General features: G+C 46.1%; 10 protein-coding genes across 10 annotated transcripts; 4 read left to right on the top strand and 6 right to left on the bottom strand.

The window, feature by feature from the left end:
• Positions 1 to 428: 428 nt before the first annotated feature.
• On the bottom strand, positions 429 to 1228 carry EJ05DRAFT_500760 (uncharacterized protein; the record flags this gene model as incomplete). Its single annotated transcript, XM_033747034.1, has 2 exons — positions 429 to 894; positions 945 to 1228. The coding sequence occupies 2 exons, from the start codon at positions 1226 to 1228 to the stop codon at positions 429 to 431; spliced, it is 750 nt and encodes a 249-aa protein (XP_033600694.1).
• Positions 1229 to 1798: 570 nt separating this feature from the next.
• On the top strand, positions 1799 to 3705 carry EJ05DRAFT_511059 (pectin lyase-like protein). Its single transcript, XM_033748219.1, has 2 exons — positions 1799 to 2866; positions 2921 to 3705. Exons 1-2 carry the CDS (start codon positions 2279 to 2281, stop codon positions 3593 to 3595), a joined length of 1263 nt encoding a protein of 420 aa, XP_033600693.1. The 5' UTR covers positions 1799 to 2278; the 3' UTR covers positions 3596 to 3705.
• Positions 3706 to 3958: 253 nt separating this feature from the next.
• EJ05DRAFT_476504 (Clavaminate synthase-like protein) lies at positions 3959 to 5966 on the top strand. The gene is made up of 2 exons (XM_033744044.1): positions 3959 to 4539; positions 4628 to 5966. The coding sequence occupies exons 1-2, from the start codon at positions 4231 to 4233 to the stop codon at positions 5534 to 5536; spliced, it is 1218 nt and encodes a 405-aa protein (XP_033600692.1). The 5' UTR covers positions 3959 to 4230; the 3' UTR covers positions 5537 to 5966.
• Positions 5908 to 6688, bottom strand: EJ05DRAFT_382086 (Sm-like ribonucleoprotein). Its single transcript, XM_033741241.1, has 3 exons — positions 6507 to 6688; positions 6369 to 6418; positions 5908 to 6308 (listed from the first exon to the last, which is right to left on the bottom strand). The coding sequence occupies exons 1-3, from the start codon at positions 6518 to 6520 to the stop codon at positions 5992 to 5994; spliced, it is 381 nt and encodes a 126-aa protein (XP_033600691.1). The 5' UTR covers positions 6521 to 6688; the 3' UTR covers positions 5908 to 5991.
• Positions 6689 to 6762: 74 nt separating this feature from the next.
• EJ05DRAFT_476503 (Pkr1-domain-containing protein) lies at positions 6763 to 7860 on the bottom strand. The gene has a single exon (XM_033744043.1). It carries the CDS (start codon positions 7498 to 7500, stop codon positions 6892 to 6894), a length of 609 nt encoding a protein of 202 aa, XP_033600690.1. The 5' UTR covers positions 7501 to 7860; the 3' UTR covers positions 6763 to 6891.
• A 180-nt stretch (positions 7861 to 8040) lies between these two features.
• On the bottom strand, positions 8041 to 10188 carry EJ05DRAFT_528774 (putative MFS monosaccharide transporter; the record flags this gene model as incomplete). Its single annotated transcript, XM_033748915.1, has 7 exons — positions 9894 to 10188; positions 9470 to 9845; positions 8896 to 9416; positions 8777 to 8844; positions 8495 to 8720; positions 8344 to 8445; positions 8041 to 8297 (listed from the first exon to the last, which is right to left on the bottom strand). The coding sequence occupies exons 1-7, from the start codon at positions 10027 to 10029 to the stop codon at positions 8041 to 8043; spliced, it is 1686 nt and encodes a 561-aa protein (XP_033600689.1). The 5' UTR covers positions 10030 to 10188.
• Positions 10189 to 11021: 833 nt separating this feature from the next.
• Positions 11022 to 12410, bottom strand: EJ05DRAFT_511055 (glycoside hydrolase; the record flags this gene model as incomplete). The annotated part of the gene is made up of 3 exons (XM_033748218.1): positions 11446 to 12410; positions 11159 to 11385; positions 11022 to 11108 (listed from the first exon to the last, which is right to left on the bottom strand). Exons 1-3 carry the CDS (start codon positions 12275 to 12277, stop codon positions 11022 to 11024), a joined length of 1146 nt encoding a protein of 381 aa, XP_033600688.1. The 5' UTR covers positions 12278 to 12410.
• Positions 12411 to 14258: 1848 nt separating this feature from the next.
• EJ05DRAFT_381930 (oryzin precursor) lies at positions 14259 to 16178 on the top strand. The gene has a single exon (XM_033741240.1). It carries the CDS (start codon positions 14726 to 14728, stop codon positions 15890 to 15892), a length of 1167 nt encoding a protein of 388 aa, XP_033600686.1. The 5' UTR covers positions 14259 to 14725; the 3' UTR covers positions 15893 to 16178.
• On the top strand, positions 14313 to 14642 carry EJ05DRAFT_500753 (uncharacterized protein; the record flags this gene model as incomplete). Its single annotated transcript, XM_033747033.1, has 1 exon — positions 14313 to 14642. One exon carries the CDS (start codon positions 14313 to 14315, stop codon positions 14640 to 14642), a length of 330 nt encoding a protein of 109 aa, XP_033600687.1.
• Positions 16019 to 18372, bottom strand: EJ05DRAFT_476498 (HET-domain-containing protein). Its single transcript, XM_033744042.1, has 2 exons — positions 17471 to 18372; positions 16019 to 17372 (listed from the first exon to the last, which is right to left on the bottom strand). Exons 1-2 carry the CDS (start codon positions 18181 to 18183, stop codon positions 16346 to 16348), a joined length of 1740 nt encoding a protein of 579 aa, XP_033600685.1. The 5' UTR covers positions 18184 to 18372; the 3' UTR covers positions 16019 to 16345.
• Between the last annotated feature and the right edge of the window lie 5400 nt (positions 18373 to 23772).

Below are 23772 nucleotides of genomic sequence, written 5' to 3'. Positions count from 1 at the left end.
CAGTATCATATAGCTGGAAGTGCGACCTGCCTGCAAATCAGATGTGTCAATGACCTTGGAAGTAGTAATACATCGGCAGCGTGTGGTGCTTCCATAGTCATGGTTTGTTTAGAGGCTTCTCCCTCATTCTCCTTCATGATTATTCTCGTCTATTTCCTCTTCTTCAATTTGTTAGTTGTCATCTATTCTAGCTTTAGTTCCTTGCAAATAACCTCAAACATATAATCCACTCCCAAGGGAGAAGTTTCGACCTCCGGGAAGTTGAAGTTTAGGGCCTCCTCAGCAACAGAAACAGGCGAATTTGAGTAATCGAACTTAATTGCATCGTGAAGGTCTTCGTCTAAAGCTATGCCCAGCAGTGCATAAATTCTATCCGATTCATCACTGGCCTCATGTTGTCTGAATCGGAAAAGACGATTGCCTAAATTTCAATTTGGTACCCACCACTGATTCACTGTAGATGACCCTGGCATGATGTCAAGTATCACGGATCGGCTAGTCCAAATACCAAGTACCACGGGCGCGAGGGCAAAGATACGAGCAGGTGTTGATTTGTAGCCGCAACAAACCTCAGCTGTGCGTGCTAACACAACTTCTCGTATGAACCACATCCTGTTGAACCACGGTTGATCAAATAGAGTCCTAAGGCCAGACGTTTGTCGCAGTGTCAAATATGGTTCGCTATGTCCTACAACTCGCTTATATTGAAGCTCTTGCCATATTTCTCTCCACTCCCCTTCGTCTAGATAGGTTTGAGAGTATCTCTTGGTGCTTTCCATAAGCAGCTGGTTTAGTGAGTTGAACAGAATGTTGGTATCGCGGTTTGCGTCGCCTAGCCAGAAGATGACTTGATCAGCTTGGTTAAAGATCCGCTTCATGAGCTGGACCTGATCACTATTTCGTTTAGATTTGACTGGTCGATGCAAATGGCATCGACCCATGACAGTCGTTTCTGATCGGTATATCGTAGATGCGTAAGGGCCTTTGCGAGATTGTAGGTTACCATGTGAGGTACTCCGTTGACCTCAATACGCACGCTCCTGAGCTTGCCGCCCCAAGTGTATGACAAGGCTTCGTAGGGCATCTGATTTGCTCCGACTAGAGAGACGTGTTTGAGCGTACACTGTATCACGGAAAGGTCACGGCCACGACCGAGTCGCAATAGACGAATGACCGAGCCGTCAGTGTCGAGAGGCTGATATTCGAAGCCATCGGGACTGGTAAGCATTATGTGGATCAAATATCAGATGAGGAGATCAATGCATCGCTTGAGATCTAGCCTAAATCACCACAAGCGCTGTGACACAAGATCTGGCTGTATTAAGGACTTGCACGACAGACTAGAAAGCCCAGAGGCACGCGTTCAGCTTCACAATGTGGCTGAAACTGCCAGAGAGACTTATGCTAATGCAACTGATCAGACAGCTGCACCTTCATATGTCGGGCGTAGAAGAGAGACTCCACCCCGGCGTCCAGTGAGATATAAATATTGTGGCATCAGAAAGCAAAGCGTCATAGAATATACTTGAGAGAGATTGGCGATTAGGTTCTCGAGGATTACTGCCAGGCTTTGCGGAATGGTAAATCAGACGCGACCACTAGGCATGAGTTAGGATCCGAAAAGGAAGAATGAGATCATTCGTATCGATGTCAGAGGTTCTCAGAGAAGTCATAGAGAAAGAGCAGGCGTCGTATTGAGGATGAATTATTTCTATGTGTCGGCATTATCTGATCCGAGCTCCCGCCAGATGATATCCCTCGGCCCATCACCACGAGTCATTTTAGCAACATCGGCCATGTTTGATCAATTATCGCAACTCCCAAATGCAAGCCGCTCTTCCTGACTATGGGTACCTATAATTGGCAAAGGCCTTCCTGGACGCTCACGCGTGCAAGCACGTGATATGGTTCATGGAGTATCGGACTCGAGCAGGCCCTTAACGATCTTCGATGTTCTTGCACGTCGGTACGGAAGAATCTCTATTGGTGGATTGCGGAAGCTTCCAAGTAGCAAGTCAAGATCTACTTCTGCACCGAGTGCCAGGAACAAGAAGATGAGCGATGACCTCTCACGTTTCCCCGCATCATCGCTTAGTTACCTTTACGTACTATGCGAGGACAATATCGGACAGATTCGGTTTATTGTTGTTCCGCAAAGGTAACATGTATTATGTGTCGACCGAATAATCTACAAAGAAGCCGTGACGGAACGATATAGATGAGGTAAAGAGTCTGCCACTGCTACAAAGACATTGAACAGCACTTTGTCTCATTCACCATGCTTGGCACCACAGCTGTTGTTTCAATTGCTCTGGCATCATTACCAGCACTCACAGCCGCGGCAGTATGTGTAGTCCCTACAGGCTTGGATGACTCGGCGCCAGCAATCATCGATGCCTTTCGAAAATGCGGCCACAACAGTAATCAGAGCAGAGGTAAGGTCGTTTTCCAGAACACAACCTATACAGTTGGTAGTGTCATGAACATAACCGGTCTCTCAAATGTGGATGTCGATCTGCAAGGAACGCTGGCATGGGACAACTCAAATCTCTCCTACTGGTTGAGCAACTCCCTTCCAGTCGGCTACCAGAACCAATCCTCAGCTTGGCTGTTTGGCGGAAGTGGAATCCATTGGACAGGCCATGGTTACGGCACATTCAATGGAAATGGTCAAGCATGGTACGACTTTGTCAAAGGCGCCAGCAACTATCCTAGACGACCACATCAGATTACGTTTACCGGAGTCAAAGATGCAGTCTTCGAGGGGCTAAGGTTCATAAACAGTCAGATGTGGACCATGACGGTCATTCACTCCGAGAATGTGCTCCTTCAGGACATATATGTCAACACAACTTCAATCAATAAGGTACTGTAGCCCCAATCTCACGTGTGTACGAGGGCAAGCTGATTCAAGTCCCAGTCTGGCACATCGAACACCGACGGCGCAGATACAATATACGCAAACAACATCACATTCAACCGTTGGGTGGTCTACAATGGCGATGACTGTATCTCACTCAAAGCCAACAGCACCAACATCCTAATCTCAAACAGCATCTGCTACAGGGGCCAAGGAATTGCGTTCGGGTCCATTGGACAATACAAAAATACCTTCGAGACCATCCAGAACGTCGTCATCCGCAACCTAACGGCTTCAGGCACCAAGTTTGGCACGTATTTTAAGACGTGGACCGGTATCGCACAGGGGTATCCACCAAACGGCGGCGGTGGCGGTATTGGATACATGCAGAACATCACTCTCGAAGACTTCAAGCTCGTCAACACTGCGAATACACTTCTGGTCACGCAGTGCACAAATTATCAAGGTGCTACAGGCGAATGCGATACCAGCAAGTTCAACATCCATGATATCGCGCTCAAAAATTGGTCTGGCACGACTAGGAGCGGTGCTGCTGTATCTTTGGACTGTAGCAAGGCGAGTCCTTGTTATGGGTTCGATGTGAAGAACTTTGGTGTCATTGTCTCGAGTAATTCTAGCGCACCGACGAGTTATTGTTGTGACGCGGTGGAGAATGGGACAACGACGGGATTTACGTGTAACGCACCGATATGGGCGACGAATAACGGTGCCTAAGCTTTCAAGGTAATAGAACAGTGGAGCGATGTGGCGACATCAGGTCAAGTGAAGAGTGGAGACGCATGACATATATGATGAATTTTGAGACCTCGATTGTGATAACCTCTAAAATGAAGATACCCAATCTTGTCCATGGAATGTGTGACTTTTGAACACTCTCTCAGCTTGTACACGCAAGTCCATGTTACATCCATAACCTCAGCACAATTTTAGCATATAATACACTCCAATTCTGGACTAACCAACAAACTACTGATGTTCTCGGCACTTCCTGCGTATACTTTATACCGTAGCACCGCTGTTCACCCTTACCCCACACGGGCCCCGGTCCATGGCATAGCTACCTAATCACCATGTGCAAGCACGCCATCGATCGACACGGCACCATCACAAACGTCCAGAAACCGTAGAACGGCTCTTGGAATGACAATCACGCAATGCTGCCAGCCTCATGGCGCACAGAGCTAGGCAGACCACAGGGATGAGGCGGGGCTGTAAGAATATATATAAGTCCCGTCTCATTCGATCTGGACTACGAGTACCATACACGTATATTCGCATACACACGGTCAGGATAGATTCCACATGCGCCCATTGAACTCTCAAGTAGCCAACACTTCAAGAGATTCAAGATGGTCCCCGGACTCGTTGAAAATCTACCTACAGCTCCTCACCAATTCTCCAACAACAACTCCGTCCCCCAGGACATCTTCCCCGATGGGATCCGCACCTCAGGCCAACACCCTCCACTATACGACCTCCTCGTTCCGTACGACAAGTTCCCAAAGCAGATCATAGGACCGACGGTCTGGAAAGCTGAGGACTACACCAAAAACCCAGAGCGCTGGACGTATGTGTTTAACGAGGAGGAAGTGGCCGAGTTGAGCGAGACAGCGGATGTATTCCTGCAGAGTGGCATACCATTGACGGGGATTAGTAAGGTATGTAGTACCTAGGTGTATTCCAGTTAGGAGTGAGGATAGAGACGAGAGAGCTGCATATGAAGAGCGAGGCTGATACCCCCACCAGGACAACTTTCCGCTACCCGGGCTGCAAAGACTGCTCACAACCCTTCGTGACGATCTCCTCAACGGTAAAGGCTTCATTCTCTTCAAAGGGTTTCCCGTGAAACTTTGGGGCAATCGCAAGTCTGCCGTTGCATACATGGGCCTCGGCACGTACTTGGGGTACTTTGTCAGTCAGAACGGGCGCGGTCACGTCCTCGGACATGTCAAAGACCTCGGCGAAGATGCCTCACAGATTGACAAAGTGCGCATCTACCGCACCAACGCGCGCCAATTCTTCCATGCCGACGACAGCGATATTGTGGGCTTGTTGTGCGTTGCGAAGGCGCTGGAGGGCGGTGAGAGTGACATTGTGAGCAGCCATCATGTGTATAACACGTTGCGAACGGAGCGCCCAGATGTGCTAAAGACGCTAACGGAGCCGATCTGGTACTTTGACCGCAAGGGCGAGACGAGTACGGGTGAAGAGGAGTATATCCGCACCAGTGTGTTCTATCTCGAGGCGCCGGATCCGGCCAACCCAGCGGCGGAGCGCAGGGTTTACAGTAAATGGGACCCGTACTATGTGAGGAGCCTAGCCCGGTTCTCGGACAAGGGCATTATTCCGCCGTTAAGTGCAGCGCAGACAGAGGCGTTGCAGGTGTTAGAGGACACATGTATGAGGCTGAGCCTGCACATGGTGCTGGACGTGGGCGACATCCAATTTTTGTCAAACGAGCATGTACTACACTCGAGGACGGAGTATAAAGACTATCCGGCGCCGGCACCAAGGAGGCATCTTATGCGGCTATGGTTAAGTACGCCAGAGAGTGAAGGGGGTTGGAGACTCCCATTCAAGGATAGTAGAGAGAAGAAGCGTGGCGGTATCCAGGTGAACAACACAAAACCTGTTGCGCCGGAGGATGCCGAATAGAGACCTCATTTAGTGCATATCAAATTCGAGCTCTAGCTATGCGTTGTAAATCTATGAGGATTTCGATTTGCTTTGAGGTTGCTGTTTGATAGGGTCCGGGAGTAACCACACCAATGACATGAATTTGCATCGACACTTAAATGGGAAGATTGGGGTGATTGGAATGAAGAAAGCTCTTGAAGCTTGTATAGTATTTTGTGAACATCAGTCCACCCAGGCGCGACTGTATTGAAGACAGACTTGAAGAGTGAGTTGCCGCCAGTACTAGGCCATGTTCCCACTTTCATCTGTCTGCACTCCCGTATGAAGCCAAAGTCCTGTACGCGCTCTTTTGATGGCAAGATATCTTGACATGTTCCGCGAGCGTGAAGTTTTCAACTCACACCGTCATGCGAATCAACATGTAGACTGCCCAGGTTATGTCATCTTTAAACTCATCTTTAGGCCCTGCTTCATCAGAATCCACGACCACGACCACGACCACCGCCCCGTCCACGCCCACGAGGTCCGCCCCGACCACGGCCACCTCGCGCTGGCGCACCACGATCAGCCACCTCTTTCCTAGCCTTGTTCTTTGGCTTCGGCGCATCGTCAATCAGAAGAGTATCAAGCGGCAAGCTGTCTGGGAGGATGTAGTATCGAATCGTCGATCCACGAATAGAGAGTGTATCTAGGGCGATGGTTTCACGGTGTTTCGGTGTCATCTTGACTGTTCTGAGATTCGTGTTCATTTGTGGTGATACAGATGCGATTGTGCCGTGGACGATGGTGCCTGTGAATATATGGTTGGCTTGGCACTAAGAGACATTCCGGGAGATATTTGAGCACATACCATTCTTGAGCTCAATAGTGACAGTCTCATTCTGACACTTCATGAGAAATCTGGTGTGCATGGTCAGCGTATCGCGAGAGGTTGTTCGGGCTGATCGAGCTTTTTGGAGACATTGCGACGGAATATTGGAACACCCACCTGACGAGCTTCATATTGATAATGTACGATTGAGACGAGTCGGGTCGAGAATAGGAATGATATGGGATGCGCGAGCGGACGTATGTGATCTCGCGGCGTAGGAAGGTCGCGCGTGAAGAAGTGGAAAGCTTGAAGCTGCAAGTTCAACATCGTGCTGTGCATGCCACTGGGGAGACCGAGAATCATCCGTGCGAAAGATCACGTGTCTTCAAGCAATAGTATAGGAGAAGCAATCGTGAGCACGTCACAAACATTGGACCTGTCAAAAGAATCCTCATGTCTCTATAGAGAGTATCATAAGGAAAATTATTTCATTGGGGAAATGCCATGCGTCTCTATGGGTATGTGAAACATCAAGGACAAGTCAAACAGAACGATGTGAACGCTATTCCTCCTCAACCTTCTCCCACTCGCTGTCAGTGCTCAAACTCGCATCGCTCTCAGCCATACTCCTTCTTTTCTTCATCCCTTCGTCGCGGGGTGGAATAAGGCTTGTTTGCGCCGCCGTTGATCGATCTCCTGATCCATATCCATGCCCACGCTGGCCGGCCAGTTGACCCTGAGTATCAGAGTTCCTTGCCTGTACTCCTGATCCACCAAGTACAGCCTGCGGTTCTTTTGAGAGCCTTTCATCTATTTCCGTCTCTGTGTCGTCTCCGCTGTCCATGCCTTCTCCATCTCCACCGATAGCCCCTACCCCTGGGCCACTATTCCCTAATGATATATCCTTCTCGCGGCTCCGGCGTCTGATCTGTTTCGCTTCCTCCTCTTTTGCTTGTGCAGCTCTGAGCTCCGTGGCAAACCAATTTATTGCCCACCATAGACCTCCACTGAGTATTGACAAGATCAGGAAGTGTATGCTTTGGGTAGCGACAAGAAGGGTGACGAGAAGGAGAGAGAGAGCACCGAAAGTGGCATTCGTTGCGATGAGAAGCGTTGGAGTTGGTCCTGGTGTGAAGATTGACTCCCAAAGACTGGTAAAGAATTCAGACATCTTGACTCGAGCGGAAACTACAGGTTACAGAGAACTGTATAAGGACTGGATGAGGCGGTAAGATATAGTCGCAGGTACAGGCTGCAGAGGTCGATGATGGTATTGAGATATCGGAGAGTACTGCAGCTCCAACTATTCGCGATGCGACGCGCTTTTCGAGATTGCTCTTGTTCTGGCCTTAACACGTAACCAGTAAAACAGGTACAGCTTGCTACCAGGATCAGGATCCCCTCGAATACTGAATATACGCAAAGTGTCCTCTGCGTTTTGGCAGGTGGAAGTATAGAAGACTACGAGGAAGCCCGGTCAGTACGTTGAAGTTGGGCGTGACGCAGATCCCTGACGTGGTTGTAAGTGCACGTTGCAGCGAGGGCGAGGGGTAAGCGCCCGGTCCGTTCCACGTGCGTACATCACGACCTGCCAAATATATACTATCTGACAAACTGAATGCCACGGAGCCGGTCCTAAGTACGGACTTGGAATATACGAAAGGTACGATAGATCTTACTTCGGTATGAATAATGAACTATGACGGCCATCCTAGACCGTCACCTGGATCCCCTCACTTCCCATGATCTCCATCTCAATCCTCTTCTTCCGTTCCTCTTCAGCTTCGCTACTAACGTCTTTGAACACATTGTCCATCTGCTCCAATGTTCTTCCCTTTGTCTCGGGTACGAAGAACCACGTCCACACGAACGAGAGAAAACAAAACACGGCGAAAAAAGCAAATGCCCCGAAGCCAGTGTTTTGCACCATTGGGGGTGTAATCAGTCCAACTATGAAATTGAAGAACCCTGTAGATATTTAGATCACATCTGACACAGGAATAGACTCCCTTACAATTCGAGCACGTGCTCAGCGCTACACCTTTGGCTCTAAGAGAGGTAGGAAAGACTTCTGATGGCATAGCCCATGGGACCGGTCCCCATGAAGCCCCGAAGGCTGTCTAGTGGTCAGCTTCACTATCATCGTAACATATCAATTGGCGTACCGATCATGTATGCAAATAGAAAAGCCACGCCAACCCAGCCCTCAACCCTGTGCGAGGACCAGCTCTCATCGAATAGCCCGACAAGGACGGCGATGATGAGGTGAGAAATGCACATCATGACGCTACCGATGAGCAATAACGGCTTCCTTCCAACCTTATCCATAGTATATAAGGACGTTAAGACTCCCACGAGTTGCAAAACATTCAACACTCCGGAAAGAATGAGCTGTGCTTGTTTAGCAGGCTGCACATTTAGACTGGGATGATTGCGACTGGACTTACCCTTGTCTCATAGCCTTGGCCCATGAGCTCGAAGAGTGAATTTGAGTAGTATATCAGAGCATTTATCCCTCAATAGTAGGTTAGCTCTCGTTTAGACTGCACCACCATTTGGTACATACCGACTAATTGCTGGAAGAACATGAGACCCATTCCGACCATGGTCCGTCTCCAGCATCCTCTCTTGAAGCAATCGGCAAAAGATGCCATTTCGAGTTTGATGCTGTTCGTCTTGGACTCCGTAGCGTGCAGGAGTGGGTGGTGTTCGAGACTGACTTCTTTCTGGAATGTGGCCTCAGCCCTGATATCGTACCACTCCTGAATGACACGACTGTCTGACTCCGGCTGTTGTCGCAATGTCCCAAGACTTTTTAATGCCTCTTGATCGCGCCCTTTCATGGCCAGCCATCTAGGGGAAAACGGAAGCCATAGTATGCCAATGCCAAGGACTACCCCAGGCAGGATTTGTAGAAGGAACGGCAGTCTAAAAGACCAATCCCCAGCAATCTCACGGGTGCCGTAAGTGATCCAGTACGCAACAACGATACCGAACACAATGCTGAGCTCCTCCAGCACTAGAAGCGTTCCACGGATCTCCGGAGGTGAAATCTCGGATATATACAACGGGGCGACCATTGACAGCCTGTACTAGATTAGTAAAGGTGCCTCGGGATGATCTTTCGTTGTTCCACTCACATTCCGATTCCGATACCTCCAACCAGGCGACCCACAATCAAACTGGCATAATCGACAGCGGCCGTTTGGATAGCAGATCCTATAGTGAAGATGACTACGGCACTGACAATGCCGTACTTCCGAGACCACTTATCGGCAACCCACCCCATATTGAATGCACCTAGCAGTGCCCCGAGCTCGATCATTGCTGTAAGTAAACCCTTCCAGAAACCAGACCCAGAAGCATCATTGGAAATACGAGGGACGTAGTCCAGAAATTGCGGCATAACTAGAATTATAGACACCACGCCTTGGTCGTAACCAAATAATAGTCCCCCAATCGCAGAAAATGCTGCGCATAGCGCAACATAAGGCGACGACAGTAGACCACGAAACCCTGGCAGTTGTCAAACCAACTTCGTCGTAAGCATTGTAGACCAATTACCTGCCGGCCCATATGTCTGTCGATTATCCCATACCGCCGCGTTCGTATGCGAGGGTGCAACTTCGTGCTTGAGTACAACATCTGGACTGCCCGCATGGGCTAGCACATTGTCGTCGGTCTTACTGTCGTACTCCATGTGGTAGAGCGAAGAGTGAACTGGTGGAAAGTCTCGTCACCACATCTGCTCGCAAAGAGTAACAATATCTAGATGTGGGACCGTCGTCCTTTCAAAATGCAAACAACCTGAATGTACGGGTCTCGTGATCCGTAAGATCCACAGTCCCTCATAGAATCCGTGCATGATTGACACGTTACGGCTTCGGGAAAGTTCGAGGTGGAGATCTGAGGACGTCGGCAGCTATGATCCATGACGTCGACCTTGTTGTGGATGTGGTCCGTGCCTAACAACCGCAAGCCTAGCCAACAGGAACGAGCGAACTGCACGCTTCAACACTTCTCCGCCTTGTCTACTCCTGGAGTGTTAGTATCAGAAGCATGGGGAGCAGAGAGATCCCCAGATTTGGACCCCACTCTTCTCCGTTGGTCGAATGGCCGTACAAGCATTACGCGGCGGCGGGCCAGCGTTCTATGAGCCGTCCAAGGGTCTATACTTGCAATGCAAAGGCCGACAATCTCGATATGATATTATCCTGGTCGTTCAACTCCATCTTACTAATATCTGCCATATTTGGTGTCATGGAGGTATGGCTAAGTCGGCTCATGACCTACATTACACCTACCGTCGGTCACTTGAGGCTGCCCATTACCACTACTTGAGTGTTTGACGAGCGTCTTCATGTCTTCCCTAAGTAAACATATGCTCAGATATGTCTTAGGGGTGATCAAGCCCTCAACATGTAGGCTTCTTAAATAAAGACTTGAATTTGTTGTTAGCACCAGGTCGCATGTATATTGAGCACTATTGCGCCTACGGACTACGGACTCAGCTATATCCAAGTCTTACTACTCATTCCCATAAAACAAACCCCAAAGTAAATCCGGCGGTAATAATGCACTCATATGCGTAAGCTAGCTGTCAATTATGTCATACGATCTAATCTTGGCATATAATTCTATCTGGTAAAGCGAGCAGAATAGTCTAAGGGTCAGTGGATGATCGAAGCGTACCTATACGTACGGCAGAATCTTGGGTAGGACGTCGGTGTATGCAATACCAACCAGCGGCTCCATACTATAGGGGTAACCGTCCCACCACTATCAACCTGTTAGCCAGAATCATGAGAAAGCAAAGCTGTTTCACTCACCGGCCCAGCAGCCCACCACATATGTCCGGTCCACACATCACGATTTGCCTTGAGGTACTTCAGACCGCCAATAAACGCCTGAATGCACAGCTCGTTTGCACCTCCTGCAAACTCGCCAATCAAGCCCAGCTTCTTGTTCTCTCTCAACCAAGTTGTCGCCGCGACGAGACGTTCTTCAAAGATTGTTCCGCTAACACATGTTTGATCATTGCCTGAGGCATCCGTGTCTATCATCGTGTTAGACAATATATTATTCCCAAGTTTTCAGAGAATTGATATGGACTCACCAAGGTACAGATGCATCTGATAAATCAGCTTGTCGCTTGGATCCACTAACTTCACTAAACTCGCGCCATTACCGCTAGACACCCACGTTGAGGCCGCCGTCCACGAGTTCCCTTCAGGTGTGATCCATTGCTTGTTAGCACCAGCACCACGAATGCCGTCGATACCGGCCTGATTGAGTTCGAAGACGAGTTGCTGGTCCATGTCATAGAATTCATTGTTGATGTCAAAGACAACTTTATCATTATCCTTGTACAGTCTTGCAACATTCAACCACCAGGTCTTGAAGCCTGCGGTGTCGGTGATGATTTCGTCATAGAAGCGGCCATAGTTGTGTGGTTGTACCATAGCATATGCACCCTTGCTGGTGATATAATCGATTTGATCAGTCAGATTTCCGAGATAGTATGGGTCGAAAGCACCAGTCAGGGAACCTGGCGTAAGGCGTTCCATGAGGAAGTTGACACGTAAATGATTGATGCCCACCGAGATCAAAGTGTCGATGGTGGATTTGTTGTACCAGGTGTAGTCGATGCCGTAGTCGCCGGGAAACTTACCTTCCCCGAACTCCGCGCCGGATAGATTGATACCGAACCACCATGGGACTCTTGAACTAGTCGAGGATAGAGCTGGGATGGCGCTGGCAGGTGCGGATATGGCTGCTCCAGGTTGACATTGCGAGTAGAAATCGTTCAGCTTCGCGCAGTAGTATCCTGACGTGCAAGTCTTAGGTCCAGAAAAGCTGTCCCCACCGCATTGGGCCCAGGCCCCGGACTGCGCAAGAGCAGGTACAGTAACAGCAATCAGCACGACTGCAAAACTGCTTGAATGCATGTTGAGAGTGGCTGGTATTGAGGAATGCTTTCGTACCACATCACTGCAAGCATCGTAACCTTATAAGAAATAAGAAGCAAGGTGTTGCAATTTCGATGATACGATATCTCGATGTGGACTGAACGGTCGTCATCTAACGTATTTGATGAGGCTCGGGCCATGAGTTGAGCCTCTCCGGGAGAATGGTCCCGCCTTGCTGACAGGGAACAGGGGTAAATAATGTGGGGAGGCTCGTATAGCGCTGTCAGGAGAGAACATGCAGATTACGCTACGGACACAATATTTTATTTTACACTGGTTTGATTCTGATTGAGAGAGGTAGAAGCGAGGCTATTATTCTACTGATACTAAGCGATTGAAGAATGTCTCTTAGGTACTTCTTTGTCTCTCAAATTCGTTTGAGCTTCCGTCCCCTAACTAAAATACTTTACTAGCGCGGTGTTTAGATTAATCATCACACCACTAATACAGGTCCACAGGACCCTCTCCAGACTGCTCTATGATAACATAAGAAGTATAGGTCAGAAGAGGGTGATTGGTATTATTCGAGACATTGGTATACGAATATGCTTCATTGACAATTGTAGTCATCAAGCAGTGAACTATTTTCAGCAGATGGACTATGAAATAAACCTGGTAGGTATACATAGTGCAATCTACACGAAGAAGGTACATTGCACTATGTGGTTCTGTTGTCTGTGAGCAAGAGGCTAGCTAATAGCTGATAGATGTAGATTAATGAAGCGCCATAGCTAGATGCCTTGCATAAGTAAAGAAGAAGAAGCAGAAGATTCAGTGATGATACACAGGCGCTGCACGGACCTGCATACTAGTTCGAGGGCTTTATGCGCGATAGGCTGAGAGTAACATCGACTGAATAATGGATTAGCTATGGACCGTGATTCTACAGATATTGTAGTCCCAATCAATGTTGCCAACAGTCAAGACACCTTCATTGGCTCGTCATCTCGGGCCCTCGGCGTCAAAAAGGTACTCGGCTAAGCCCTGATTACAATGTTCTAGAGCAAGACGATTGGGTAGTGTCTCTAACGTCGCAATGCAGAGAGAATATGTGAAAGTTCCTCTGAGGTAATTAATGCAAATCAAGTTGTGCCCGCTGCCTGCTTGTGGTTGACGGATTTGGCCGGGGTGCGATTTGCCGCCCCGGTGGACCACTTGGTCCTAACAGTTCACTGCCTTAGGCGCAAACCTGGAAGCTTAGGGCTGAGTGCCGGGGAGCCTCGGCCTCCTGCCTCACGACCCTCAAGGTTTGTCCTGTACAGCAGAATAAGAGGCGTCTACCGTTGCATCACCATCAGACACTATCAAACACCAGCGACAGCCACAAGCCACCGAAGAGGCAAAATTCCACCACATCAACGAGATCTGCAGAGGACAAGCTAGCATCGTCTCTATTGCTCTCCACTCGAAGTATCGCAGTTGCCATCTCGACGCTCCTCTCATCGACGAGTATCCCTTCGGACAGAGGCACTACCATGAACTTTTGGAACGGTGTAATGCCAGTAACCCGAAAGAAGGAAAGATCATACTGATGCCAAGAGACGTCGTCTAGTTTAAGCTCAGAGACACGAGGATGTGCTATTCTACGACAGGAAGGTTTGAAAAAGCCCTAGCCACCGGAGAAGAGGGTATGTCTGCATACGGATCGAGGGCGACTGCATTTCGGCTTTCTGTTCTCCGGCTTGCTTGAGGAGTATTCTTGGAGCCGGTCCTGAACGTCAGCCCGAGTCGCAGCCTGTGCTGTAGCTCATGCTCTCTTACGGTTTCTCACGGTGTGAGCTAGACCTGTCACTTTGGACCTATCCATTAGCCAGGTAACAAGAGTGCGTTATCTAGACTGACAGCGATCCGTCTCCCCGAAGAGGATAGACTAGCGGAGTGCTGAGATCCACGATAGTGATAGTGATAGCGCAGGCGTAGTGCGACCCCGCAAGGAATCTCAACAACACCGAGGCAGCGTTCACACTTCACCCCACATTGAATGGTCATCCTATCCACACAGCGCTTGGGAGACATGCAATCAACACGGGAGTTCACACCGCAGCGTGAGATTCGTCATTCTGCATTCCGCTTGTATACGCCTGGCTTGATCTACGAAGATCTCTTTCTCGACTCAGCCGCTGGCGCTATGCTACTCCTGCCCTTTATCAATTCTTTGGCCATTTCAATCTTGGCACTCCTCTGGTTCGCTGGTTTTTTGTCCTTTGGCGGCAACCTTCTGTCCGATTATGTTATGATCTTCAACCTCGAATTCTTCTCTTCACCCAGCCCTAGGAATAAGCGGCCGAAAGGCATGCTTGGCAGGATCAAGATTTCGGAATATGGTGTGCTCGCTCTGCTATAAGAAGCCCATCCTCTCCTGCTGTTCATCCTGCTTGTCCCAGCAGCACGCTTAAGATATACTACATTTTCGTTTCAGGTATCAATATGCGTTTCTTTACCCTCCTTGCCGCTGTGCCGGCTGTCCTCGCCGCTCCCATTCGCGAGACGCGTGCCGACCAGGAGGTCATTCCTAACAAGTGGATTGCAAAGTTCAAGTCTGGCTCTGACGCAAATGCTCTGTCAAGCGCTCTTGCCAGTGTGGGACAAGTCCTCGGTGCTGAGCCAACCCGCACTTTCAATATTGGCGCCTTTCAAGGTTTCGCCTTCGAGGGTGACAACGCTCTTTCTCAGCTTGTTGCCAACCTTGCCTCTATTGAAGCCATCGAACCAGACACCAAGGTCTATGCCAGTGCTCTCATCACTCAGAATAATCCTCCTTATGGTCTGGCTCGTATCTCGCACCGTACTCCCAGCTCAAACTATGTCTACGATTCCTCTGCAGGCGAGGGCACGTTTGCGTATATCATCGACACCGGCATTCGCACTACCCATCATGACTTTGGAGGACGAGCTTCATTCGGTGCTAACTTTGCTGGTGATAACGACAACAGCGATGGCAACGGCCATGGAACGCATGTTGCAGGAACGGTCGGCTCAGCAACCTACGGCGTTGCGAAGAGAACTTCTCTTATTGCCGTCAAGGTCCTCGACGCCTCCGGTTCCGGCTCTAACTCGGGTGTACTGGAAGGTATTGCATGGGCTGCCAACGATATGAAGGCCAAAGGTCGTACCGGTAAGGCTGTCGGTAACCTTTCTCTGGGCGGAGTCTTCTCCCAGATGACCAATGACGCCGCTAAGGCCGCCATCGACCAAGGCCTTTTCCTCGCCATAGCGGCTGGAAACTCTGGTCTTCCTACTATCACCTCATCCCCCGCATCTGAGAAGAGTGCTTGCACAGTCGGTGCTATTGATAGCACCGACACACTTGCCAGCTTTTCTAACTGGGGTGCGCTTGTTGACATCCTTGCTCCTGGTTTAAACGTTACGTCGACCTGGAACGGCTCTGATGACGATACGAACACGATATCTGGTACCTCCATGGCTACCCCTCATATCACCGGCCTTGGTGCCTACCTTCTCACTCTTGAGGGTTCGCGTACTCCTGCTGCGCTTTGCAAGCGTATTGTTGACTTAAGCACCATGGGTGCCGCCAAGGGACTTACCTTGAAAATTGGCACTCCTAACGCCATCGCGTACAACGGGGCTGCATAGATGGAGATATGAAATAACGGGAATTGTGGAACAGCCAAGGGCTATGATCTATAATGTATATATGAATGTCGCATATGAACATGACCGAAACTTCGAGAGAAGTCAATTGAAACGAATATATTATCAGCTAACGTAACGAACATGTATTGGTACACACGAACTCAAAGTATTATCCTCTTGAGGACCATTGTGTCGCTTATAGATACGCAAAGATCGTATACTGACTTACAAATGATCACGCAGCTATTTGGGCCCACAATATGCACCGCAATCTAGAGGCCAACATTTACATAGTTTAGCCTTACTGGAGAGCGAATTCCTGCACAGGAGGTATCCTGAATCCTATTTGAGAGCTGCATGTACCTGGTACAGTCTGTAGGGCATTAGAGTAAATATGCTCTGGGCATTCTACACTTTGCCATACACGAAGACTCTCTCTATAGTTGCAAGAGGTCACGCTAATCTTCTCCCATTCCATCTCAATACCAGTCTATATCTACAGTCATTATATGAGTCCACGTTCCTCCAATTTGGCTCTGTTTCACAGATCATGAGTAGTGTCATTTCTCCCATATCTGGCACCGCGACGGTACAATAGCTCGAGATAGGTGTGTCATCCTTCTTTGTCGTCTTCCAAAACTCAACAATATTCTTCACTGCCTCAAGACTATGTTCGTCTGTATATGGCGCGTCTCCGCCACGCTCCGCAAGTACACACACTTTGACGGAGAACAAGTTGCGGTCTGCACGCCCCTGCCGCTCTGGCTCTATTGTGAGGGCGAGGAGTAGACCAAGCTTCGACGATTGCTTTTGTAGGAGGACGTACTTAGGCTCCAGTTCCTGGGCATCCACCGTCCACGGCTCCATGGTGTCCGCAGATGGCAATACAGGCGGTCCCCAACTGTTCAACTCTCCAATCTCACCCTCGCCGGTGATTATGAAGCCGGACTCGGCACAGAAGCGCAAGAGTGCGGTGGCGTTTATCATGGCGAGGATGGAGACGGCGTGTGGAGCCGGCGGCTCACGTGTAACGTAAATCCATTTTTCGTAGATGAGTTTCTTCGTGGGAATGAGTGAGTAGGGAATACTAAGGAGGTCAGGAGCAACAAAGGAGCTGACGCGGGCAAAATGGTGGTCAGAAAGTTGGTGAAGGTAGATGCCGATGACATTGCCGTCTAAACTTTCGCAAGAAAGAAGCGCAATATAGACGTTATGATGCTGATAATCGTCTGTTGCGGCTTCAATGGGAAACATGGGAAAGAGAATCTTGGTACCGTAGTTCGTGGTAGTGATTTCGCCGTCTATTGGAGGGATCGAGAGACGTTTACAGAGATAAGAGAGCGTGATATTATGCAGAGGTGAGGAGTCTTGAAAGCCTTCAAGAGATGGAGATAGCAGGCCAATGCGGAATTGGGGCCCTGTAATATCGGTCTTGGAGGGACTTGGAAGGGGACCTGAAGGTGAGCACTCAGAGAGCATGCTAGTATCATCGTCAGAAAAGGTATAAGGTCGCTGTTAGTAACCGTATACGGGGTTATCGAGGATGAACGGACTCGAGCAAGACTTGTTGATACTTACCCCCAAGCGAATATGCTGCGATCATCGCTCTTCTTCAAAACTTCCTCCTGCAGCCGGATGAAGGCATTGCACCCCTCGCCATAGAGGGCTGGCATATTGACGTTAAATATCCCAAGTAGACAGTAAGCCCCGTCTTCGATTCTGGAAGTCTCTCGATTACTAGCCCAAGCAAGCTTCTGTGCGACGTTGACATCATCCATGCTGCCAGTCTTGAGCACCACCTCTTCGATTCCCGTAACTTCTGCTAGTTTGCGAGCCAATTTTGTCTTGGATCCAATGACGTCCCATCCCTTGGTAGTGAAGAGAACCTCACTAGGGGCAATTAGCTCCTGCAATGTCCATCCTCGAGTGAACCAGCTTGCTCTAGAAAGATTATTTTCCCAGCTCTCTATGTCCAGATCGTCAATATACGCAATGCAAATTGCAGACTTCTTGTACCATCTGAACATAGAGTTGAGCGATTCAGTCAATTCAGTACTACTCGTCTTATCGATGCAGCACGTATCCATCCACAGCCAGTCGCAGCCAAATGATTTGGCAAACTCGCATGCACTGCTTAATTTCGCCCATCCCTTCATGGAAGACACGTCTTGCCGTTGGAGATCCTGGAATGTGACTTCCTCTGCTCTCCATCGATGCGAGAGGATTGCGTAGGCTGGTACCTCAGCTATGAAGTTGTGAAGCTTCTTTGTGTTTGTATCTAGGAGCCTCATAGTGGAATATTAGGGAGGGAGGAGAAGTCGCGAGCCTCGTACGCTCCGGGTCCGCGTAGACTTCTTATACATTCGAGTCAGTCATGATCTAGGCCAGATTCAGTATATATACGACGATAATGTGGTCGGTAGTAGATGCCGCTCTGGGTAGCTCCAGCCACTGGTAAGCCAGCCAATTTCTCATGATGCATTCGGATCGCTCGATTGTTGAAAGCGCCAAGACCATCCGTCCGTAACTTTTTCAGCGCAACTCTTGGCATGCACGCCTATGCGCGACATAACGTTTTTCCATAGTAAATGAGCATTTTGAACATTATCGTGCATAGCAGCCATAACGTCGTGAAATACGTCGAATCCACGTATATAGGCACTCATTAGCCTTATCTCCATATTATATAATACTTAAAATACCCTTAAACCATGCCTATAGCGCGTCGTAGCGGTAAGAGGGCTCGTTTTAGTAGGCCGCTTAAGATACCCGACTACTTAATAGAGGCTCCTCCTTCTCCTTAAACGCGTCGTATATATTAACCGATAGTAAGGGCGATAGTAAGCCGTAGTTAGGTAGTCCGAAATAGGAAGTCTAAGAGTAAGACGGTAAATAGTATACTAGCTCCTATCGTTAAATATACGGCTAGTATATCTAATTATAACGCGAATATAGTAGAGATACTTATCTCTATACTATAGGCGTTAAATAAGGCGATAGATATATATTCGTCGCTATTGCTGTTATATAGTAATAAGCATAATATAGAAAACGAGCCTCCTCTATTAAGTCCTTCTACGGCTATTACTCTCTTTATACTATATCTAATATTAGTACTTCGTATTAATGGAAAGAAGGAGAAATAGAAGAACCTATCTTTAACTCTACGCGAGTTCTAGGCACTAGATAAGACTAAGGATAAGATAAATAAGGCTATATAAGAGATAGTTATTAATGAGTCGTAGGAGTTTAACGGAAAAACATCTCTAGTTATCTAATCTTAGTCTATCTTAAATAAGTATATATACTTAATAGAAGTCTTATTCGCCCTTATAGATAAGGTTAAGATTCTATCTTATATTAATCGTATTTATATAAGGAAACCAAAACACGATATTAATCTAAAGTTTAAAGTTAGAGTACTATACCCCGGATATAAAGCTATAAAGAAACGAAGAGTATAAGTATAAGAATAGGATTATTGGATAGTAGTGTAGCCAGATAGAACAATGGGGTGTATTCTATCACAGAACGAATTACTACCGAACCCTTTTGGTAGGAATCCGAGAGTATATATATAAAGGGACGCTAATCTATCTAGCATGTGACTATTTACCGCCCTTCACGTTACCTCCTAACCCTATTAGCTAAGGTACGTATAGGTCGAGTCCTGCCTAAGGCTAAGTCCTAATAATTATCCCTTCCCTCTAGGAAGCTACCCTTAGCGACCTAGATTATTACCTATCTCTATATCCCCATCCTAAGTCTCGTAAGACCTTAGTCGTTCTCTACGCTTTATCTTAGATACTTACTGATATTTGCTGATCTAAGATTTATATAAGTGTTTTCCTAATAAACTAGATTTTATCTATCTTAACTTCTTATATAGGTGAGATTACCTAATTAGGCCTAGCGTATCACGTGATGTAATTAGGTAAGCCCGGGTACTACCTATATTAAAATCTTTTCTTAGAAATATTCCTTTCTTTAAAAAACTTCTTAACTCTTTATAGAGTTTTTTAGATTATTAGGTATATCACCCGATCCTTATAGACATAGATTTATGTAGATTTACTACTATTTAGTGCGATTTGCGTAATTTACTAATTTTCGTACCGTCCTTAGCTAGTAATAACATAATTCGTAATAATCTATATAAATTAATAATAATCATAATATGGTTTCCCGAAATCTCGACGCTCTAAAGTAATCGGCGCGGAAATAGGCGCCTTCGAATAATCCCTATCTTATATACGTTACCGACATGTTAAAAGCCATTAATCTACCCTAACCTAGGCCGGGCTCTAATAATCTAGCTATATATTATTATGGTTATCGCTTTCCGTCGTATATTACTTACGGTAGTACTAAATCTATAATATACGGTACTTATATAACCAAGAAGCGTTATTACTTATAGGTATTTAAGTAAGTTCGAAGAACTTTACGTAGATTTACTTATATCGGTATAGATTACTACTAGGCCTCTAGTAACCCCTGCTAATAAGGAGCGTAGTACCACCGATCGTAACGCCTTAGAGAAGGCTTTCTACGAGCTATATACCTAAGGTAAGGGTTACGCCTAGGAGTACGATTCTAATAAGATCTGTAAGGGTTTATCGGAATCTACTATAGCTATTATTACCGCGATTACTAGGTAATATCGTTTTTCTTAAATCGTTATAGATTCTTACTAATATATATTAATCTCTATAATAGTGCTAAAATCTCTGCTCCTTCGGACTTCTTTCTATATACCGGCGATATTAAAATTCCTAGAAAAGGTTCTAGTAAAAAGGCTAAGGTTCCTTCCTCGCGCGTGCTAAAGAGCCGTAAATTTAGGGAAGATGGCTCTAATCTAGAAGTTTCTATACTAATAGTATGTGGTTCTATACCGATCGTTGAATCTTTTCGCTAATTTATATAATTCTTAGCGTGCCCGCGCCGGTCCGTCCCTCTCCGTCCTAGGTTCCGCCGCTCCGTAGGTTTCTATAGAGGAGTTCATAGCTATAAGGCGCGCTATATAGAATTTATAGCGTCGGAACAAAAGGCTAGAGACTTATGTTATAAAGCTCTATACTATACTAAACAAGAACCAGCGGAAGGAATTAGATGTAACTATCGCGGTAATTAGTACTTCTACTCCTACTCCAACTTAATCGGTTTAGATCTATACTAATTAGTGCTAATATGTCTCTTTTATCTAGCGTTTTAGTTTTTTCAGTTTTAATTTTAAAGCGATCTTACTTCTTCTAGATAGATTAGTATAAGTTTATATAGATCTATATAGATCTTTATATTTTCTTTTAGCTTCCTTAATTTCATCTTTCTTTAATAATAACTTCTTTAATCTCTTTAGTAATCTATACTGATCTATACTGATTGGCACCGATTTTCGATGTCTATTTCTCTTAGTGAATTATTTTTCTAAGTCTCTTTTTTAGTTAATTTTTTAAAGTTCTAAGTTCGAACTTTCTAAGGAAGTTCCTTAATTCCTTAGAATGTTTTAAAGATCTATATCTCTTTCACCTTCTTCCTTTTAGGCGGCCGTCCTCGGCGCCGAACTATACTAAAAAACGTTAAATCGCCGTACTTTAGTATAATTCTCTATGATTCCGCGGCTTTCTTTACTAATTACTACTTATACGCTAACATCGCTGCTTTACTAATATATATTACGGGTTCCCAAGTATCTTCGTTAGGATTATACCCTTTCTAACGAATTTTATATAGCCACGTGCCATCTTCGGCACGTTATTAGCCTAGTATCTACTTAACTTCGTAGATATCCGCACCTCCTTACGTAACTACTTTATATAACGTCTATTTAGAATAATCCGGTAACGATAAGGCATGGAATGGCTCGAGAAGCGTGATGTGGAATATATTATATATCTTTAACGTGGGAGGGAGTTTTAACTCATACGCCTAGTTATTAATTACACGAGTAACCTTAAATGGACCTATTATTATATAGTTAAGCTTCTTCTTCGGCCTAATACTACGAATATTTTTACTATTTAGTAAAACTTTATCTCTAACATTAAAGATCATAGGCTTTCTACCCTTATTATAGTGCGATTTACTATAATCTATAGTATCTTATAATAACTTTATAACGCTTCTTTATATTTAGAATAGTTCTATCGTAATCTCCGTCGCCTTGACGTTAGGCTACTCTAATTTACACTAAGTTCCTATAAACTATGCTTTATAGTTTCGACCAAAGTTTACTTCGAACGGACTTATATAGGTTAACGCATGTCGGCTATTATTATACGCGAATTCCGCGACATAGACCAACCTTACCTAGTTATCTTACTTATAGTTATAATATACGCGTAAATACACCTTAACTATCTAATTCTACCGCTCTATCTACCTATCTATTTATGGGTGGAACGCGGTACTAAGTTTCCGCTTAATTCCCAGCGTATAGTAGAAATCCTTCTAAAACTTAGACGTTATCTACGGACCTCTATCTAAAACTATACCGTTTAGCGTACTATAGAGCCGAACTACGTCACGAAGTAGTATATCTATAAGATCCGGTGCTTAGATCGTCTTCCTTATAGAGATATAGTATAATATCTTCGTAAATCTATCTAAAACTACGAGTAAACTATTATAAATATACCTAAGACACTCACTTAGAGGTAGATCTATAATGAAATCCATCGACAATTCCTTCTATGCTTCCTTTAGCATAGGTAATGGCCTTAATTCGCCATATGGTAAGTGTCTATATACTTTCGTATGCTAGTAAACGTTATACGTTTTTACGTAGTCTTTTATATATTTATAAAGACCCGGCTAGTCGTACGTCCTTCGGATTAAATCGACCGTCCTTATAACGCCGAAGTGCCCTACTAACGCGTAATTATACTATTCCCTTAAAATATTAATTTATAGGCCGCCTTCCGGCACGTAGAGTCGGCCTTAGAAGTAGATCGCGTCCGATCGTCGTTCCCACCTTAATAACTACGGCGGTTCTATAGCTATTCCCTTTATACTTATGACTTTCTTTACTAATACATCGGAATTCTAGGTAGATTTAATTAAGTCTTCGAGGATTTACTCTATTTCTTAGACGTTAGTTTAGATTACTTAATGCCCGCTCTAATTCCCGCGGAGAGTCGCCGAAAGTGTCCTAGCTTCCGGCACTCTATTAGATAACTAGTCTTTTAGTATCTATAGTATAGTATAGTCTAAATTACACCGACTATCTACGTTATTCTTTGACGATTTCTCGTAATCTTTACGCCGTGATAGAGGATCTACTTTATTCTCTCTTCTAGCTTTATATAAGATTTTAAAGTTAAATATTAATATCCACTTAGCCTAACGTACTTATCGGCGATTAAGAACCTTAGTTAATATAAAGTAATATAGATTTACGTGATCCGATAACAATTCAATCTAATATACGGAGCCTTCTAAATAATATCGCTATTACTTAAAACTCTCAATAATTATAAGTAGTTCCTAGTCGTGCGTATTATAACGCGTCTCTATATCCGCTATTTTACGGGAAAAGAAGGCGACCGGGTACCATTACACCTTATCTTTCGCATCTTTATACGGTTAACTAATAATTCTAGTAATTACGAATCTAGATACATCTATTTCGACCCGAATATGCTTCTCGGGATTAAAATACCTAAGAATCGGCGTAGTTATAAAGCAATTCTTCAACGATCGGAACGTATCTCGCGCTTCCGGCGTTAACTATATCTCGACTGACTTAGCTTTACGCTATGCTCGCCCACCTATAGGGATTTTACCGCTATTCTCTATGAGTTTATTAAGCGGCGCCGTAATTCGTAAGAAACCTATAATGAATTTACGATAATAGTTTACGAAACCTATAAACGTCCTAA

This window comes from Pseudovirgaria hyperparasitica, assembly GCF_010093815.1.
Source record: "Pseudovirgaria hyperparasitica strain CBS 121739 unplaced genomic scaffold EJ05scaffold_8, whole genome shotgun sequence".
Taxonomy (NCBI): domain Eukaryota; kingdom Fungi; phylum Ascomycota; class Dothideomycetes; order Acrospermales; family Acrospermaceae; genus Pseudovirgaria; species Pseudovirgaria hyperparasitica.
Note: the sequence above shows the minus strand (reverse complement) of the source record. Positions and strands in the feature narration are given on the sequence as shown.